The sequence below is a fragment of the Nothobranchius furzeri genome, chromosome 6, assembly GCF_043380555.1.
Source record: "Nothobranchius furzeri strain GRZ-AD chromosome 6, NfurGRZ-RIMD1, whole genome shotgun sequence".
NCBI lineage: Eukaryota > Metazoa > Chordata > Actinopteri > Cyprinodontiformes > Nothobranchiidae > Nothobranchius > Nothobranchius furzeri.
The window spans coordinates 49,367,400-49,388,727 of NC_091746.1; the positions used below are offsets into that span (position 1 = coordinate 49,367,400).

Below are 21,328 nucleotides of genomic sequence, written 5' to 3' on the forward strand. Positions count from 1 at the left end.
TGAACAGAAGCTGGTTTCCAGATGATCGATCCACTACAGCAGCGAGGAGTATATGGATTATGGAGTATTTTCACATTAGATGTTTCAAAGTTTTGTGATGCTTTCATAAAATTTGGCATGAAGTCTAAATCTAAAAACTGAACCAAACACACCTTTAAACATTGTTAAATTTGTAATATTTGATGCCCAAGTGTGTAAAAAATGTCTACTCTTTAGCGCCACACAGTTCAGTCCTGCATCTACGGTAGCCCACATGGATTAAAAAGGTATCATGAATTCTAGCTTTCAATCCAGTGATCACATGTGATTAAAGAAGGGCAAGGAACTAGGGGTGCACCGAGATCGGGACTGATAAATTGGTGCACCCCTAGTTAATGTTAAAGCAATTCAATGCTATAGAACAGTTTTTTTAGACAAGTGTGTCAAAACAGGTACAAAAGTTTTGTTTTCAAAATTAGAAAAATGAAAGTTTAAAGGACCAAATTTGATTTTGTAGTTCAAACAGCAATGCTAAATATGTTAATTTATATTTGAGAACATTACCTCATGTCCAGTTGAAACCAGTATTGTTTCATGGTTTTCTCGACAAAAGAAAACTGAAACATTGACGTAATCTGCTTTTGGTTAAGACAAAATCGGTATTGGCAAAAATCGGTATTGGCAAGTCATGTTTTTCTCAAGATCGGTGAATGGCCAAAATCTGCAATCGGTGCACTCCTGCAAGGAACCAGCAAGGCTGCCACGGAGAAAGCCGGCACCATCCCCGCACAAGGGAGAAGGGCAGAGAACAAATGTGGAGCATTATATCTTGTATGTCCCTAAACAGCTACAGTATTTAAAGATGGCACATGACTACAGAGTGTCGACCACAGATTATGAATACACATATGTTAAACAAGTCAGAATGTCACACATTGTGCCTTTAATCTGAGAGCAATTCTTTGTGGAATGTATCAGATTTTCTGTTTGACCTGTGTCCAGCTGGACAGTGTTTGCGTTCTTGACTGGAAACAAAGACTGCCTTGCTACACAGAACCTCCTGCCCACTAGCGAGGGTGAATCAGTGAATCCTTTCTAATACTGATAAGGGCCTGAAATGTGCTCGGTCACATAGAAGGTAAACAAACCAGTGCCTGACTGCTGATGAACCAACAGCTAATGATGAGCTCCTGATTGTATTTAGTTTAATAGCTAATGCTTAGATAAAAAGTAGTAATGAGCAGTTTGAAATGAGCAGGAGACGGATTGCTTATGATTAATTATCCAGCAATAAATTCCTGATGGTTTTCTGTTAAATAGCTAATGATCATCCTCACAACATCTCCCTGGAGAATACATTAACAAAATGTGTGTTCATACCTGGACCACACACAGTGGACTTGATTCCAGTCTGCTCCAGAACAGGAACTCTGTTGATAGCGCCCTCTATATGCTGCATAAATACATCCCAGTCCAGATCAAACAGGCTGAAGGCAAACTTATCAGACACCTGGAAATAAGGAAGTGTAAGAATTACAATAAGTATACACAGAAATATGGATCAATGCGCATTTCTGAGTGGTTTAGCTGTTCGTCTGCCATAAACCAAAATGTGTTTTCTGAACTCCCAACTAAATGGATATATGAAAACCTCCAGAAATGAGCCTTAAAGGTGCAGTATGTAAGAATATAGTGAGAATTTTACAGTGAGAAAATCCCAAAAGAGTTAAATGTTTCAGTAATGTTGGAAGGAAGGTTATACCGAGACATATTTCATGTTTACCATTAGCGAGTGTGGGGTTTCCGTGTCTCCTGCAAGCTAACACTGCAGCACCGACAACTGGAATTTGAGGACGGCTGGTAAAAACCTCCAGAGTTGCTTAAAGTGATTGCAGTAACCAAATCTTACCACAGGATGTCATATTTACGTCATTTCTGCACAATACACCTTTAAAACAGAGTTATGTAGTTAATAAAGACAATTAAGCAAAAATGTCTGAATCAGCATGGAGAATTCAGCTAGAGAAGAAAGTAGCTTCAGACAACAGGATTTGGAGTCTTTATTTCCTGACATTTGGCCAACTCGCCTCTGACTGGATAACAGCAACACAGCTACCACTTGTTTGCTCTGCAAAATGGATATTTTATCTCCGTAAATAACACAAGCCTGAAGGAGTTTTGCCGTGTGGTGGAGTTGCTAGTGCTAGTGGTTACATTCGCTGCGGTTTCCTGGACGCTAAAACAACAACAGCCTTCCTCGTCGTGAGCCAAGAGCCATAAATGTTCTGTGTGACGACGTGCCTGCAAACAGTCAACGTGGCATGGACATGCAGATCGTGTCTATATTGAGTCTGTTGGTCCAGACCACGTCTGTAGGACGTCCAACTGGATCTTTGCACAGTGGGGTAGATCTGTCAGGATTTTCATTTTGATTTGATCCCATAGACTGTACATACATCCTAGATATTTTCTATACAAACTGGCATGCATTTCTAAAGCTTCCTAAATAATTTAAATGATAAAATCTCACACATGCAATTTTTGCAGTTTTTATTTCTTTTTACTTCATAAAAAGAAACAAAAATAAATATTTTAAATCATGAAAATCTAAAATACTCAATGTATTTATTCTTGTTAGAAACACTTTATTGATTTTGGTCATGTGACTGGAGTCCAGCAGCACGCGCACAGATGTTTCTCACCAGAAATCTTCTGTCCAATTTGACCTTTCCCTCTCAGATCTGGATGCAAACTAATTTTCTCCATGAGGACTTCTATAACTCCCCTTTTGTCAGCTGAACCAAAGCAGCAGCCTTTAGCCCCCACAGATCATGCCCAGCCATGCGCTCCATCCCACACAGATGACTCAGGGCGCTCAGAAGAAGTCCAATAAGCCTGATTTTGCTCTTCAAGACAACATTTACATCTTTTATTGGGACTTGAACGTCGACCCAATCTGCTGTCATGTCAGGACCCAGTACCCGACCGACACACACGCTGTACTTTAGTATCTGAGGAGGAGCACCTCTTTGCCACAAACCCCAATCCCTTCCAAGCTATCATCCCTGCTCATCATCGCTCACCCTGCATCTATTCTCCACTAATTCTCCTTTCTGTATCACCTTTCTTCTCCTCCATCCCCCTCAAAACATCAAAGCAACGCTCAGCTACAGGGCGAGAACAAAAGGAGCAGCCTCTGCACAAAGAAATCCTCTAAAACGTGAATCCTCTGAGGAATCTGTAGACTGGCAGGGTGAAAAAACAGGAATTCATGAGGTCAGGGAAAGAAGCAAGGAAGATATCATGAGTGTCCTGAAAAAGAATTGTTATTCTAATGGCTTTAATTTCCTGGTGAATGGGGCTGGTGCAGTTTTGTTGTAATACTAAAGACTTTCAGGAGTAAGTGGCACCAAGACAAAAGAAGAGCAGCAGAATCAGACAACCCACTCGCACTACTCTTACAAAAAACCGTCCATGTGAAAAGTACAAATCCATTAAGACAAGGAACATTGGTTAGTTCAAACAGGAGCATTATCCCCCATTCCTCCTCTCAGGAGTAAATCTCTGCAAGAAACAATTAATGTTTACTGATGCCAAAGTTCATTTGAGTGATTGCGGTTTTAATCTTCGGTAGAACTTCATAATGATCGACTAAAAAGCTTTTACAAGTAGAAAAGCCAAGAGGACGAGGTCTGACATGGACTTTGCTGCATGGATGTTAAAACCAAATGAATTTGATTATATTAGGAATGAGTTGTTGCTTTTCAAAATGCCTGTAAAATATATTTAGCTGAAATAATGAAACATGTAAAAAGTATAAATAAATAAACTTTTTAATGGTTTTCCCTTCTGAGTGCTTTTCTGTTTGATTAAGGCTAAGATATAAGGTTATATATTTTTTATTATAAAAGGACTGAAACAGTTACTTCTGATGTATTTCTGTGAAAAAATAAATATGAACATTTAATGTCCTATATGCTACGGACAGCTTTTTAAATAAACAATGTTTTTAGGAAAATGTACAATTAGCTGTGTGAGCTAACTTCTGAATAACAACTACTTTAGGGAACTATTAAAAAAAACCTGTGCTTGACTGCATATTTTCAGACACATAAAGATTTCTGTCTTTTTTTAACATTTCTGATTAAAGCACTCACATCAACAGCTGGCTCTGATGTGAAAGCCACTGCTCAGATTAAAATTCTCCCCTCTCCATCTTTATCTCCATCCACAGCTTGACATCCCACTGCATTAGTTGTACATCAACAGCAGGATGTCAGAACTCAGAATCACATCATTTATAAACATAACTTCCTCAAGTGTTCCCAAGTTTGACTTTTTCATTTCTGAATTTCTATCAGCAGCAAATTCCCATCAGCACTTAAAGTTCACCTGAGGTAAAGATAAGAATAAATCGCCTAAAACTGACTAATGTTTTATTGTGAAATTTAGAGTAGCCATACTGGATGAATTTGATCTCTATTGTGTAAAAAAGACTGCAAAAGTTAGTTCAGTGTCCTTTTGGGGGGGGGGGGGGGGGGGGGGGGGTAAAAGACACAAGTTGCAGCTTTTAGCCACACAGACGGCTGATATACAAAACTCCAGAGAGTGATGAATAACCAGAAATATTCAGCCTCACCTCCTCCCAGAAGATGGGATTCTGTTCATAGCCACCCACCGACAGCGCGTCACCTTGGAGGCGCAGGTACACCGACGCATCGTGGTCCCTGACATTTGGCATGTTCTGCAAAAAGTGAACAGTGACATAAAAGCATTCAGTGATAAGAGCAGTGATTAGTCAGATAATAGTCTGCTGTCAGCTTTATTCAAAGTGTTTCATTTTTTTCATTTCCCACATACTTGTTTGGCCTTTAAATCAGGATTTTGACAATTAATACTGAATAATTCTTGAAATAACAGAAAAATTGAAACGTCAAATGTGTGTGCGCGCATGTGTGTGTGTGTGTGTGTGTGTGTGTGTGTGTGTGTGTTGGAGGATTTGAAGAGAGACAAGTGAAAGCAGAAACTAAACTACAGTCAGGGTTTCTCAGTAAGTTCCCACTCAAGCCTATAACATTGATTAATTAATATTTGAACAAAAAGGCTTTAAAAAACTTATATTTGCACAACATATAAATTATTTGATATTTTTGCACCCCCGCACATGTTCTGTGTTCAATTTTGTATACATTTTTTGATTTTTGTATATGTTTGTTGAATAACGTTCTGAAAAGAAAAAGTCCCCACTGAAGGGGTGAGTCAAGAATGAGCGTGTGGCAAAGACAGGTTGCCTGTATGAGGGTTGTAGACAAACTATGAAGAAAAGTACCAGACCAAACCGCAAGCTGTGGATCTATCGGACATTAATTTACAGTCTGAATTTTACCAGTATATGCTGGAACCTGAGCGACGAGTGCTTGTACTCTTCTTTCACCGAGACTGTTGCTAGCTAAAGCTAACAGCTTGGTGCTAACAGAGGCCCGGCTTACTGTGGCTTTGCGGTAGCGTTGCTGCGACCAGCTTTTAATAATGCTGATGCTGAAGTGGGTTGGAACATGTAGCTGTAGCAGGAGTGGTTACCTTGTGACGTGACTAGGAATGTTTGCTCAGAAAAGGAGTTTTTCCTGTAGCCTTTTTCAACTTTCTAATTTACAAAAAGAGTAGGTCACGCACAACTTTGAATTTTTTGGCATGATAATTTTGACCACCCGAGCTGTCTTTATTCAACAACAACAAGGAAGATGTTAGTTTACATTCTAAGTCTCCTTTAATGTGGCTTGGATTTATGCAGTTTAATCAGGTGGAATATTTGAACTTTGACCCTTTGCACATGAGATCATGGGAACCCCTATTTTGCCGTGAAGGACATGAAAGGAACTATTTACATTCATTTACAGTCCAAAACAAGCTAATTTGTAGCCTTATATCACCTTTATGTTGTTGCTTTCACCGTATAATGGTTATAGCTTGCTGTACAATTTGCTGCACTAACAGACAAGGGTGTAAACTAGTAATGCACAGTAAACGGTTTAAGATATAATCGGTAGGATTTTGTTATATAGAATTATTTACTATCAGCTAAACGGTTGTGCTTGCTGACGATGTCATCGTCAGTTCATTCATCAACATGGCTGAGCATACACTCCTCCTGCTTTTGCATGAATGTTGTCAATCTGCATCAGCTCTGGACAAAACGCAGCAGCTGCTGCTGAGCAAAGTGTGCGGAGAAAGACATGCTTGTAAGTGTTAACAGCTCATAAATGCCAAATTCCTTAAATGCAGTTCTTTTTTTTAACACACAAGGCTCTCAGACTTTTTGGACATTTGCTGTGATTTAGAACAATTTTCCCTCACAGTCCTCCCCAGTTTCAGCTGTTTCTCCAGTTGAAAAAGAAGATCTAGTCTGAAACCAGCTCCTCCTTCCCTCTCTCTCTCGAGCTCGAGCTCTGTGCTGCTGGTGTGCGCAGCAGTGGGTCAGATCGTCACGGATCAGCTGATCTAAGCACAGCTCAACAAAAGTGAAGGAAATTGGATGAACCTCCAACATTTTTGTAATTTTATTAACAAAAAATGCAGCAGAGCATCATTTTACCTGCAGGTATTCACTCCTGATGTAAAACTTAACTTCTATGAGCAAATATATGGGCTGCATGGTGGCGCAGCGGTTAGCACTGTTGCCTCGCAGCACGAAGGTCGCAGGTTCGAAACTCGGCTGCGGCCTTTCTGCGTGGAGTTGCATGTTCTCCCCATGCATGCGTGGGTTTCCTCCGGGTCCTCCGGTTTCCCCCACAGATCACAACATGCCCTGTAGTTTATGAATTGTAAGTCGCTTTGGATAAAAGCGTCTGCTAAATGAATAAACATAAATATATAAAAGTGAATCAGAAAAGCAGAAAGAAATGTTATTTGTGTTTTCTACATTTTTCACTTTAGTTCAAACCATTTTCATAACATGTAGCTTATATTTAATTTAATACATCTTCATCTTTATTCATTTACAATATTGTTGACAATAGTGTTGCGTTGTTTGGAAAAAGAACCTTACCATGAAAACTATTAGAAATATTTTGTACTTACAAATATTTTAATACTAATAATACTAATTTATACTTTTAAAATGATTTGTTCTATAATTTATCTTGTATGTGGAAACATAGACATGTATAAACAGAAGGAAAGACTGACTGTGTTGTCTGTTCTTTATGCTTTCTGTCACAGGATTTTGGAGTTTTGGGGGGTTTCTGGCTACAAAACTACAGGTGCTGGCCAGTAAATTAGAATATCATCAAAAGGTTGAAAATATTTCAGTAATTCCATTCAAAACGTGAAACTTGTACATTATATTCATGCAATGCACACAGACCAATGTATTTCCAATGTTCATTACATTTAAATTTGATATTCATAAGTGACAACTAATGAAAACTCCAAATTTGGTATCTCAAAAAATTAGAATATTCTGAAAAGGCTGAATATAGAAGACACCTGCTGCCACTCTAATCAGCTGATTTACTCAAAACACCTGCAAAGGCCTTTAAAAGGTCCCTCAGTCTTGTTTTGAAGGCACCACAATCATGGGGAAGACTTCTGACTTAACAGCTGTCCAAAAGACAATCATTGACACCTTGCACAAGGAGGGCAAGACACAAAAGGTGATTGCTAAAGAAGCTGGCTGTTCGCAGAGCTCTGTGTCCAAGCACATTAACAGACAGGCGAAGGGACGGAAAAAATGTGGTAGAAAAAAGTGTACAAGCTCTAGGGATAACCGCACCCTGCAGAGAATTGTGACGACAAACCCATTCAAAAATGTGGGGGAGATCCACAAAGAGTGGACTGCAGCTGGAGTCAGCGCTTCAAGAACCACCACGAGGAGACTCATGAAAGACATGGGATTCAGGTGTCGCATTCCGTGTGTCAAGCCACTCTTGAACATGAAACAGCGCAAGAAGCGTCTCGCCTGGGCCAAGGACAAAAAGGACTGGACTGATGCTGAGTGGTCCAAAGTTATGTTTTCTGATGAAAGCAAGTTCTGCATTTCCTTTGGAAATCAAGGACCCAGAGTCTGGAGGAAGAGCGGAGAAGCACAGAATCCACGTTGCATGAGGTCCAGTGTAAAGTTTCCACCGTCAGTGATGGTGTGGGGTGCCATGTCATCTGCCGGTGTTGGCCCACTCTGTTTCCTGAGGTCCAGGGTCAATGCAGCCGTCTACCAGGAAGTTTTAGAGCACTTCATGCTTCCTGCTGCTGACCAACTTTATGGGGATGCAGACTTCACCTTTCAACAGGACTTGGCACCTGCACACAGTGCCAAAACCACCAGCACCTGGTTCAAGGACCATGGTATCCCTGTCCTTGATTGGCCAGCAAACTCGCCTGACCTTAACCCCATAGAAAATCTATGGGGTATTGTGAAGCGGAGGATGCAATACGCTAGACCCAACAATGCAGAGGAGCTGAAGACGACTATCAGAGCAACCTGGGCTCTCATAACACCTGAGCAGTGCCACAGACTGATCGAGTCCATGCCACGCCGCATTACTGCAGTTATTGAGGCAAAAGGAGCCCCGACTAAGTATTGAGTGCTATACATGCACATTCTTTTCATGTTCATTCTTTTCAGTTGGCCAACATTAGAGAAACAAACATTTTTTCATTGGCCTTTAGAATATTCTAATTTTCTGAGATACCAGATTTGATGTTTTCATTGGTTGTCACCTATAAATATCAAAATTAAACGTAATAAACATCGGAAATACATTGGTCTGTGTGCATTGCATGAATATAATGTACAAGTTTCACGTTTTGAATGGAATTACTGAAATATTTTCAACCTTTTGATGATATTCTAATTTACTGGCCAGCACCTGTAAAATACCAGTGAACATGCTGACATTTAAAACAAAAACAAAAAACCAAGCAGTTAAATGCTAAAAGCTAAACTGCTCCTCCGTGGTCCTCCTCTCCACCGAGCAGCAGCTCCATGTGATCAATACTGAGCAGTGCATTCCTCGTGTGCTGGAATATAAATGCTGCTCGTCACACGCAAACACACGGTCAGCTAGAAGTGTTTGACCTGACAAGTTGCACACTCAGCTGGGAACAGATTTCCCGATGACATCCGAGAGTTGGAGTGTGTGGTTTTGTGTGTGTGCTGATGTCTGTGTACATGCTGTAGCTGTAATGCTGCTTAAGCTTCTCCTAAACTACAGCAAAGCTCTGACATCCCATCCTAACACCACCAGCCTCAGGGGAATGAGGACAGTCGGCCGTGAGACAAACACAAAACTGACAAGTGCAGAGAAACACAATAAAACTGTGTTCCAACACATCTCTGGTACATGTTGTTTAGCTGTCAGAGGGTCGTCCAGTGCAAGCAAAGGTATTAATAGGGACAAATTAATCTCCATTTTCTTCACCCACACAAACATCAACGGCGGTCTAAACAAATAAAAGATGACATGTTGGGTCACAGTGCCCCCTGTTGGCCACTTCAGCTTAATGTATGACTTAATTCTGGATGTGATTTTGTTTGTGCAAATTCTGCCAATAATCAGAAGTGACATGACACAGAGAATAATTAATCAACTTCATGTTGCTTGTGGTCTTTCTGAGAGATTAGATTTTTAGATTCATTTATTGTCATTCATATTTGAGATAAGGGAGAGCAAAACGTGTTTCTCAGCTCAGCCGCAGTAAATAAATAACCAAGGCATTGTTCTCCAGGCTGTGAGGCTGCTCCATTTCAATCCTGAGGAAAGGAGAGTGAACGTTTAATGGGCTGGATGGGTAGGGTCTAATGTTATGTCCTTAGTTCTGCATTTGCTCTAGTGAATGTCTCATTTCGAGATTTCTCTTCTTTAACACACTTTTTCCATCTGCATCTGGACACAGACATACATGTTTGGTGGAATGGAACTTGAACCCAACGGATCCTGGTACCGGGTCCAAGCGCTGTTCCGGTAACAAAGTTGTAACAAAATCATACTAAAAACATGCTTAATGTTCACCAATATATGCAAACTGCACACGCGCATAACTGGAAGAGGCTAATCTAAACAATACAATCCACGTTTTCTATCTCAACAACACAAAATGCAAACAATAAGCCACTAATTGAAAAGCCCATAAAAAAAATCGCTAACTACACCGATCAAGAAAGACACACAATAGCAACAATGCAATATGATCCTATCCATAGCAGCAGTTGTTTAACCCTCCCACTGTCTTCATGCGTGACCCCGCCAGGAAAGTTGACCATTGAGTAGGATTGATGGTTTATCCCTTGAGGTCCATGTGGCAGGAATGAGGAGTGAGCACCACCTCACCCCTGCCACGTGGACCTCAAAGGATAAACCCTGCTCAATGGTCAACTTTCCTGGCGGGGCCACCCATGAAGACAGTGGGAGGGTTAAATAAAGCCCAGACTCTCTTTCCAACAATAAAAATACCATTACTCTACATGCAAAGCCTATAAAGCTAACTGCTAACACAGAATCCAAACAAAGCCAATTGCATGACGTCAAAAGCATAAATTCAGTCTTACCTTTGCTGGTTTACAGTCATAATCTGTGTTATAATTTTAAAAATCCACTCATTTTGTGTAATTCTTTGTCTCAATCGTCAAACTGAGCTGTTTCTGACAGTTTTGAGCTGTTTTCACCAGCTGGAGAAACTTTACAACTCTCCGACGCCAAGTTCCATCATTTCCTGGTTTACATTGATTCTCCTCCTGTGATTGGTTTACAAAAGCCAGCCGGAAAAAAAACTAAACAGCATGGGATTCTACTGGCTCAAAGGTTTCACTCGAAGGTGGAGCCACCAAAATAATCCAATGAGTTCCTGAGAAATTCACGCGCATAATGGAGCTTCAGCCAATGCCGGTGACAAAAACATTCAAAAAACTTTGCCACTGAATGACTTTAAAATGTTAACGAAGAAGTCTAGAAGGTCCGATAACCGAAACAAGTCCATGGAAGAAATGTTATTGAATTCCAAATACATTTGGCACAGATGTGCCATTTGAGAGAGCGCTGAAGAGTTTGTATATAAACCTCTGTTAAATTGTTGCTCTTCACTTTATCAAACTCAAACTTTGTACAGCTGATGTCAAGATGTAGGGCTATGAAGTTGTTGAAGTTTGAAGCTACTGCTGCATTTTTCTAAAGATGTTTTCCTCCTGAAATCAAATATTTTTCATGCACTATTTTTCATTCATTCAGTGACACTTTTACTAATAATTACACATCTGAACAAATCCCACAAGATTTTACTTTAAAATGACCAAAAGCAATCAAACAGGCCTTGTGGTTACAGAAAGATACTCATCTGTGGGCATGTCATTTTTGAGCAGATTTCTCAAAAGATAAATAAATTAAAAAAATAAAAATAAAAAATAAATAAATAGCCTAGGGCTCAACAAAGATCCTTTCATTCGAACACGTATACCCGTGCTTCTAAAATATAGAGGTTTCTCTGCTCGACACACCAGCAGGTGATTAAGATTCTTCTGCTGAGCTTCACGAGCTGTTCAATGGTAGAATCAGGTGTGATGGAGCAGGGAAAAAACTAAACCATGTGGAATAGGGGCTGCACTAACAAACCCTGCTTGTCTTTTTATCAAATAACCTTTGATGGAGACAGAAAGTGGAGATGTACAGAAGCTGTCAACCAAGCGGAGTAGCAGCTCTCAAAGTATTTTCGGATATGTTTATTTTCTCTCCAAGTGTTTTTCTCCCCATAAGAAGCTACAGTGGTGTTGTGCTGAGCTGTGGTGGCCTCATGGAGGGAGCCATCAGCTGACACTGCTGCTAACCACTTAAACATTCTTCCTCTCTTGATAATAACACTTTACTCTCACTGACATGGAATGTGCCAATACTAGTTTACCTGTTGAATTAATTATAGACTCACTAAGATAAAGACAATTTATTTCTTAGTAAATGGAATATTTACTAAGAAATCACAATGGAGCCATAGAAACAGTACTTGGTAAGTGTGTGTGTGTGTGTACGGAAGGGAGGGGGGTCTGTCTGTCTGTGTGTGTGTAAGGGAGGGGGGTCTGTGTGTGTGTGTGTGTGTGTGTGTGTGTGTGTGTGTGTGTGTGTGTGTGTGCGTGCGTGTGTGCGTGTGTGTGTGTGTGTGTCTGCTCTCTCTTCTCGATCCCCAGCGAGTCGTGGAGAATGGCTGCTTATACTGAGCCAGTATCCTCTGGAGGTTTCTTCCTGTTAAAAGGGAGTTTTCCTCTTCAATGTCGCAAAATGCTTTGCTTAGTATGAGGATTGCTGTAAAGTCACTGACACCTGTCAGTCACGTGACTTATATAGTGAACATTTTACTGATTGTAATAATGAACTGAACTGTACTGGAATGTTTACTTTGTGAAGTGCCTTGAGATCCCACATGGAAGACGGTCCTACCTGGATGCCTTCTATCCTCTCTGTCACTACGTAGGCGTGATGCATTGCTATAAGAGGAACTTTGACTCCAGCCATTTCCCCCAGCTTAGTGGCCCACACGCCTACATGTAACAAGAGACAGCTATTATACAAAATATTGTCATCTTTCTTTAAAAAAGTGAGAAAATATGTCCCCTGATTGGAATATTATTACCCCTGAAGCAACAAGATGCTTTTGACCAAAAAGAGTTTCACCTGAATCTCACCTGCACAGTTCACCACACAAGGAGTCTCAATGGTCCCATGGGGAGTCTCTACTGCCTTAACCCTCTTGACCCCAAAGTCATCTGTTTTCACTTGAATACCGGTCACAGGGCAGTTCTCAATCACCTGATTCCATCCAGAGGGGAAATAATCACAAAGACACAAGAAAATCAGCTTGTTAATATTGGGCTTGTCACATTAGTGCATAAAGAACTCACATTGGTACTTCCCTTTCCTTATTTCTATTTGAGAATGTTTTATAAATTCTCTAAGTGTTCTCACTCTAGCAGCTGTAAAGTATGGTTACCATGGTCATTTTACCGAAGCATAGTTCGCATTATAGGTACAGAATAAAAAGAAATGTGTTCTAAGTTCCTTTAATTTCTAGAATAAAAGACCAGTTACGAAGCAGCTGCTGGTTTATTATTCTGTTTTGCTGTGGTTTACTCTGTGGCGCTCTGCTCTGTGTAATCTTATTCAGATAAAGGGCTATTTCTACCATCATCCCTCATTCACAAACATTAACCAGACTAGGGCTGGACGATATAGAATAAAGTACATCATTAAAAAATAACAAATATTTATCACTAAAAATAATTAGCGATAACTATTTTAAAAAATGTAGAAACTGTATATGTCATTACTTTATGATGAAACAAGTTGGTTGAGTTACCAGACTTGGTTTTTATTGCTTCAAAATTTCTGAAACAAACATGTTTTTTATTTTATTTTTTAATCAGATTTGTAAAAATCAAAATATGCCATGATGGTGAACTACTGTAACCTTTCTATGGGACATATTTTTCTCTGCCTCTTCTTGCTGTGACATATCTCGTTCAAGTCACATGCTTTCTGTTATGGTTTGGGATGAGAGGGCTTGGTGACGGAGCGTGCCTGGCTCTGTGTTTTTGATTGGTTGGGAGTAAGTAATGACTCCAGCATTAAGCTCTCTGATAGGCTATAATGAAATAATATTGAAGTTTTTATTACCCCGTTTTTCTATCTCACCAGTCACATCTATCGATAGCGATATGTTACTGAATTACTGTTCAGCACTAAATCAGACAGCAGCAAAGAGAAGACAATCAAAGCAATTTGATGTGTTCAAATAAGAGGGGTTCCAACATCTGAACTATCAGGATTACAAGAACATACTGTGTACAAGCATTGTTTGTTTCAATTACAACATGTCTGCAGCCAGAACGAGGCAGGCTGGTTCAGTAAGTAAAACAAGCTTAGTGGATCAGTGCTCAGTACCATGGCACCCCTGGTGGTGGCAGCTCTGCTGAGGGTGGTACAGGTGCCTGCAGGGTCCATGGTGCCATCTTTAGGAACATAAAGCGTTCCATACAGATCATCAACATTCATCAGGGGATACAGGTCCTTTGTCTCGGCTGGTGAAAGGACGTGAGACTCGATCCCATAAACTTTACCCAACTAAAACAGAAAGAGAAGTTGAGACAAGTTTTGAGAAGGTTATTTCATTAGTGAGTATCTGGATGTCTTTCTCTTTGTGAGAGACCAGTTCTAATGATGAAATTCTACATAGTATTTTAGGCTTTGTCATCAAGTAAAAATAAATAAATAAATAAATATATTGTATTTGTATTAAGGCTGCACAATAGTAGGAAAACCCGCGATGCACGATAACAGAGACTAATATTGTGATGGCGAATAAATAAACAAATCCTTACCTAAGAACAAAAAAATACTAAAAATATCATAAAAAATAGGAAAAGCAAAAATTGTGATCAAAAGATGTGAGGACAGGGAAAAAGAAAATGAACAGGAAAAGGCAATCAGTGGAACCTGAGCAGAACGAAGCTAACTCAGGTGTTTGCTAGCCATCCAAATTAATTATAACACAGCATAACAATTACTTGAAAGATTTAGTACAGTTTTAAATACATTTTGATTGGGAAATGCTCCTTAAAAGCATTACACTATTAAAAAAAGAATCTTCAAAAAAGCAACAAACAAAACTTGACATGTCTTAGTTTATGGTTTCATAGGTTTTATCTCTAAAACACTGAATTGCTGTTGTTTACACGGGGGCACACGTCACACACTAAAGTAATTTAATAATATTTTACATTGTGACTAATAAAAATAGCATCTATGGTTGATTTAGATCCTAAACTATATTTAAAACTAAAATAAAAACCTTTCCATTCATCGAGCCTCACAGCTTCCTAACGCTGAAATCTCTTTTTGTTGTTCAGGAAGAAATCTCAAACTGACACCTAATTTTATTGGCTGACACCTATTACTATGGAAACGGCTTTAGGGGCCACAAAGCTCTGACGTTGGGCCTGTTAAATGCATGGCTCACAAGTTTTCTGACGTTTTCACTGACATTTAAACAAATGGGATTGTTATCCGTCCTCTCACCGACATGAGGCGCTTGTACTCATCCAGTCTCTGCTTGTTGGACGCAATGAAGAGTCCTCCATTCTGGATCCAGCCAGTGTGGAGACCTGTCTCCTCCTCCAGATCTTTGCTGATCACATTCCTGGTGTGCGCCAGGAGCTCCACCTCGACATCACTTGGACGGAGCTGCCACAGCAGACCTGGGAGAATGAGGAAGCAGGGTTTGTTTGGGATGGCTGACTTCTCCTGTCAGGTAACGGTTGGTAACCTGCAGTGTGCCAGGTGGTGCCAGCAGTCAGCCGGTCTCTCTCCAGCAGAACGGCGTTGGAAATCCCCATTTTAGCCAGGTGGTAGATGGTCTGACAGCCAAGACTGCCTCCTCCGATCACAACCACATCAGCTGACCTATATCACCGAACAAACATAATAACAGAAGAAAGAGACCGTAAACAAGAGGACAAACACATACAACACGCTTTAAAGACCTGCGGATACCCGACATGGGCAATAAACAAAGGAAAACGGCAAACAAAAACAGAAAGAAAAGAACAACCTAAGCAAAGAACCAGAAACCCAGAAAGACAAGAACCAAAACCAGTGATAACCCTACCATACATCAAAGGCATAACAGAAAAAATAAGAGCAACAATGAAAAAACACAACATAAACACACCAACGAAACCATACACAACAGTTAGAAACAGACTAGTGCACCCAAAAGACAAAATATCAGCTGGACTTAAATACGGAGTCATTTACGAAATCCCATGCAAACTTTGCAATAAAACATACATAGGAGAAACCGGACGCCAACTCAACACACGAACAATAGAACAGAGAAAGGAGTGCGAGAAAGAAACAAGTCGAAAACACACAAGAACAGCAAAAGAAGAAGCAGAAAGCACAATAAAGTAGTCAGCCGTAACAGATCACTGCATAAGAGAAAACCATATAATGGACTGGGACAACACACGGATCATAAACACCGAACAACAAAAATACAAAAGATGGATTAAAGAAGCAATCGAGATAAGGAGACGTGGATGTGGGACCATGAACATGGAGTTTACACGTTGAACCGCACATGGGACTGCATTGTCGGAGAGGGGAGAGCGGGCAGCAGAGGGCAACAACGTCCTGTGCTGCCCGCGAATAAACGGAGAAGGAAGTGACGCCACCATCAGCGTCAGCCTGAGGAAGTCTGCAGCCGCAGACGAAACGTAGCGACAAAACAGGTAACGAAACCGTTTCTGTGTTTTAAAAAGAACGACAGCATGGAATTAGAACCACGACACAGCATGAACACACCTTAGATCTGCATAAATTGCCATGGTGGCATGGTCCAACACCACAGGCAAGCCATTCATAAAAAATGGAAAACAACAAAGGTCCTAAACAACTACCTTGGGGCACTCCACAACACACCCTTTCTGCCTCAGAGTAGCTGCCATTAAAATAAACTGTATACTCTCAATCACAGAGATAACTGTCAATCAATTTTACAGAAGAAGATTCCAATCCACAACACCTTAATTTTTTAAGAAGCATATTATGGTCTAAAACATCAAAAGCTGCACTAAAATCAAGCAGCACATTACCAACTAGGTTTTTATTGTCAATTTCTTGCAACCAATCATCTGTGATCTGAGTTAATGCTGTGGTGGTAGAGTGCTCCCTTTAATATGCATGTGGATATTTTGTATTTAACCCATTCACCAAGAAATAATTCTGTATTTGTTCATAAACTACCTTCTCCATGATTTTACGCAAGGCAGGTAATAAACTGATTGGTCTACTATTTTGACCTGAAAAAGGCTCTTTATTGTTTTTAATCAGCGGAATAATTTTTGCTTTTTTCTATTGTGAAGGAAATACACTTTGCTCCAAACTTAAATTAATTATATACAAAACCGGGGAAACAATAAAGTCTGCAGCTAACTTCAAGAGCCTTACCTCAATATTATCAATGCCTGATTGTGTATCTTTACTTATTAGCAAAATTTTCTTAACAGTCTGATCAGTAATATTTTCAAATTTAAATGTACATCCTTTACTCCCCATCATTCTTTTTATTATTCTACATGAAATGTCATTATCTTGTTGTTGGTTCATAGAAGATTTCCAGTTTTGAATTTTGTCCTTAAAGATTTTGCTTAAATGTGTGGCGATATGTTTGGGTTTTGTAACAAAGACCCCACTGACTTCTAAAAAAAAGTGGAATTGTTTTAGCTTTCTTTCCCGATAGTTAATTTAATGTACCCCATATACATGCATTATCCATTTTTGCCTCTTTAATTTTATTTTGATAATAAATTATCTTCTTACGTTTATTTAGTTTGGTAACATAATTTCTCAATTTGCGATATTTATTCCATAATGCTGTATCATCATATTTAATTGTGTTCACTTTAATTGTGTTTCTTTGAGTCATAAACTCCTTCAACCCTTGGTCTAGCCAGGGGGTCGAGGTACTTCTTACAGCTAGCTTCCTTACTGGAGCATGTTTATCTAAAAGCTTTTCTATTGGTAAATGGCCTGTATTTGATATAGCGCCTTCTAGAGTCCTGGAACCCCCCAAGGTGCTTTACAACACAATCGTTCATTCACCCATTCACACACACATTCACACACTGGTGGGGATGAGCTACAATGTAGCCACAGCTGCCCTGGAGCACACTGACAGAGGCGAGGCTGCCGAGCACTGGCGCCACCGGTCCCTCCGACCACCACCAGCAGGCAACGTGGGTTAATTGTCTTGCCCAAGGACACAACGACAACGACAGACTGAGCGGGACTCGAACCTGCAACCTTCCAATTACGGGGCGAGCACTTAACTCCTGTGCCACCGTCGCCCACGTTTTTTATTAACTGATTGAAAACCTCCACAGCACTATTTGGGTCACGCTCCTGATTTACTCTTTTCTAATCCACATTTTTCATGTCCTCTAAAAATTCATTTTCTTAAACAATTCTAAAGGTCCTTTTCACCATAAATCTTTGGCCTGATTTAGGTACCTTTGTTATCCTTCTAATTATAAATTATGATCACTGCAGCCTACCGGGAATGAAACTGTTTGAACGTGCCTGGCTCATATTTGTAAATAATAATATTCAGATGAACTATTCTAAATCCACCTGTTATAAGCTGAGATGCTCTGATATCCACTTGTCAAGCTGCAGCTCTCTCTTAGAGATGGTTATATTCTAGTTTCCCTGATTATGACATCACAAACGGGGACTTTTTGAAATTGACTGTTTTAGGCACATAATTCCAAAAACCAAACAGACAGAAAATGGATGGATGTTTTTTTTTTCAAGCTTGGAGTGTTTACAGAGGCAGTAGACTCACATGACAGCACACAATGACGCACAAGGTTGTGTTTTGCATAATTTGTCCCCTTTAAATTAACACACATAAATCTGACCTTGGTAAAGGTTTGGTGGGTCCAAAGATGGCTCCATCCTCTTGTCTGAGTGTCTTCTCATAGGGCACACTTTTTTCCTTGGTGTGCTCTGAGCTGTAGGTCCGAGGGTTTGTTCGACACAGCAGAGGAATAGGAGACCGCAGCGCTGATGCCACCCGTCGAACCACACTCCCAAGGAAAGCCATTATTGCTACAGACACACAGAGCCGGGCCAATGCAATATAGATAAGAAAAACTTACCACAAAGGGGGCAAAAAAAGTAAAATATATCTAATAATGCTGTTTCATTTGCAAAAGTTGTGCTATGTTATGATTAAAGAACCAGTAAGAGTGGAGCTTGTGTAGCAGCTCGTTCAGCCGAAGAAACGGTGGCGGCTCGTCTATAGGGGCCTTAGGGAGCCGCTCCACCAGCTCACAGAAAGAATACTATAAGTGCTGCATATAATCAGTATTTAAGTGTAGTTTAAAAATGTTATTTCACTCTTTTGCCATGAATGAATCAACCTGTGATGTAGTTCCTGTTCCTTTTGGGCGCAGCAATATTTACCATAGACCTATGCTGTATTTAGCAAAGCTAAAGGAAAGCCTTAGGGTGCAGAAGTATTGCAACTGCGAAAACATGTGCGGAAGATCGGCAGGGCGGTCTGAGCTCAGGTCAGGACAGAACTGGAATTCTCCCCATCTTTTGTTGTTGTAGAGCAGCCGAGTACGCCTCATGGAGTTTTTTTATTAGGAAGAACCAAAAACTGAAGGAATGTGGCATCGGAGACTATAAACACTCTCCAGCAAGTGAAGAAGTGGATTTTTGTACTATAACATGTTATATTAAGACCATGAACCTACAAAGGCAAGACTGAATTTACACTTTTAAATTAATAAAATTAACTTTATTTACTTTGCTTCTGACTTTGCATATATTGATGAATATTAAGCCTGTCTTTAGAACAACTTTGTCACTTTTAGTCCGTTGTGTAGTGACCCCGCCCACTGTGGAACAGGCAGTGGGCGAGGTGCATTGTGGGTAGTCTGTTTTCAGTTTTTTGTTCTATTTTGGTGTGTTTTCGAGTGTTTTGTTGGAGTGTATTACTAGGGATGTGTTGGTTGTTGTTGGTCTCTTGTTTAATGTTCTGATGGTGATATTATTGGTTGGTGTTAATTTTGCATCGTGAGTAACAACAGTTCCAGCTCGTGGAATGGGATCACTGTGCCGTGCGGTTATTTAGTGAAGAAGTTCACTGTAATTGCTAGTTCCAGTGCCCTTGCTCTTGCTGGGTGGTAGCTGTTAGCAATTTGCTCCACCTATCGCATAGGCATAGCAGCCGGTAATGTGTTAATATTAAAAAGTTGGTTCGTTATTAATGAGCATAGGGCATGCAAACCTCTCAGCAGGCATGTTCTTATCGACTCGACATCAGTTAAAATGTGCCTCGCCATAAAAAATTTCATCAGCCACCACTGCTATGAAATGCCACATGACACCGACCAATGTTACATTATGTTTGTTATGATTCAGCAAGAATGAACTCAGCATGAAAGCAGAAACAAAGACCAAATCAGCATGAAACACCGGCCACTGGCTGAGCTGATTTCCAAAAGTTGGTATCAAGATAGGTCTTGAAAAACCATAACAGTCAGACTCTACAGTGCTATGAAAAAATACTTGCTTTTACGTAGATTAGTTTTTCGCGTAACTTATCTAGACTTACCCTAATAATTCAGATAGGTTTCAATATCAGACACAGATATGTCGTTTACAGTATTTTCCGGACTATAAGCTGCTACTTTTTTTCCCACGCTTTGAACCATGCGGCTTATAATGAGGTGCAGCTTTACTGAAGATTTTCCTTCACCTGCCAGGGGGCGCTTTAGCAGAAAGTGAAACAGGTGGAAGTAAAAAGTGGAAATCGAAGAAAGTGCTCATTTTAATTTAGCACATGCAAGCAGCCGGCACGACGAAACATTTTTTTCAAATCCATACCCCCTTATCATAGTAACTACATGTATGAGTTCATACGTTGCCGCATTTAAGTTGAAGGCCATCGATTTGGCAGTGAAGGAGGGAAACAGTGCTGCCGCACGTAAGCTTGGCATGAATGAATCCATGGTTCGGCGCTGGAGACGGCAGCGGGAAGAACTCATTCAAGCCAGCTTCACCCGGGATGATGACAGCAATACGGACAGCGACACTGACATCGCCACAGAAAAGGTATGTGACGAAGCTCTTCTGAGGCTGCTCAACTCCGACACTGAAGAAGAGGACTTTAATGGCTTTAGTGCGCAAGAGGAAGATGAGAGCGAATGACTCTTTCTGGTAGGCAAGTGTGTTTTATTTACTAACCAGGCATGTTTTGTGTGCAGTTTTTATTTTCTAATCATCCAGGGCTTATTAATGCTGTGTCAGCGCTGTTCTTTTCTTCTAAACATGCATGCAAATTACCGGTAATAACGTGTCAGTTCTGTTTTTATTTTATAACCATCCAGAAATATGAATGCTATCAGTGCTGTTTTCATTTCCAAACTTGCAGGCACATTCACCCGTGTTTAAAATTCGTTTTGTTGAATTAAAACAACAACGAAAAACCTCCGCGTAGCGTCTTTCTGTCTAATTATCGTATGTTATGACCATACATGCGCTGTGCACCGGAGACCTGCATGTGGCTATTGCGCCGCGGCTTGTATTTGAGTGCGGCGTGTGTGTGTAGAAAACCTTTTTTTTTTGTTGGTGCGGCTTATATTGAGGTATGCTCTATAATCCGGAAATTACGGCAATTTATTAAGGAACCAACAGCTATCCAAACCAGCCTGGTTCTATGAGAACTTGTAATTGACCACGCATTAAACTATGAATGATCAATAATTAAAGAGCAAGTCACCCCTTACAAGAAGCGTACTTCA

The 21,328-nt window shown here is 40.2% G+C and overlaps 1 protein-coding gene across 1 annotated transcript in view; it reads right to left on the minus strand.

Annotated features, from left to right (window-relative positions):
* Positions 1-21,328, minus strand: part of sardh (sarcosine dehydrogenase) — a 52,379-nt gene that overhangs the window by 29,500 nt on the left and 1,551 nt on the right. Inside the window, exons 2-9 of the mRNA XM_015940649.3 lie at positions 18,434-18,623; positions 15,277-15,413; positions 15,030-15,208; positions 13,896-14,075; positions 12,641-12,764; positions 12,396-12,496; positions 4,619-4,723; positions 1,360-1,489 (exon numbers count right to left, since the gene is read on the minus strand). Of these exons, the coding sequence (XP_015796135.3) occupies positions 1,360-1,489; positions 4,619-4,723; positions 12,396-12,496; positions 12,641-12,764; positions 13,896-14,075; positions 15,030-15,208; positions 15,277-15,413; positions 18,434-18,618 (1,141 nt within the window). The 5' untranslated portion in view covers positions 18,619-18,623. The remainder of the gene's footprint in view (positions 1-1,359; positions 1,490-4,618; positions 4,724-12,395; positions 12,497-12,640; positions 12,765-13,895; positions 14,076-15,029; positions 15,209-15,276; positions 15,414-18,433; positions 18,624-21,328) is intronic.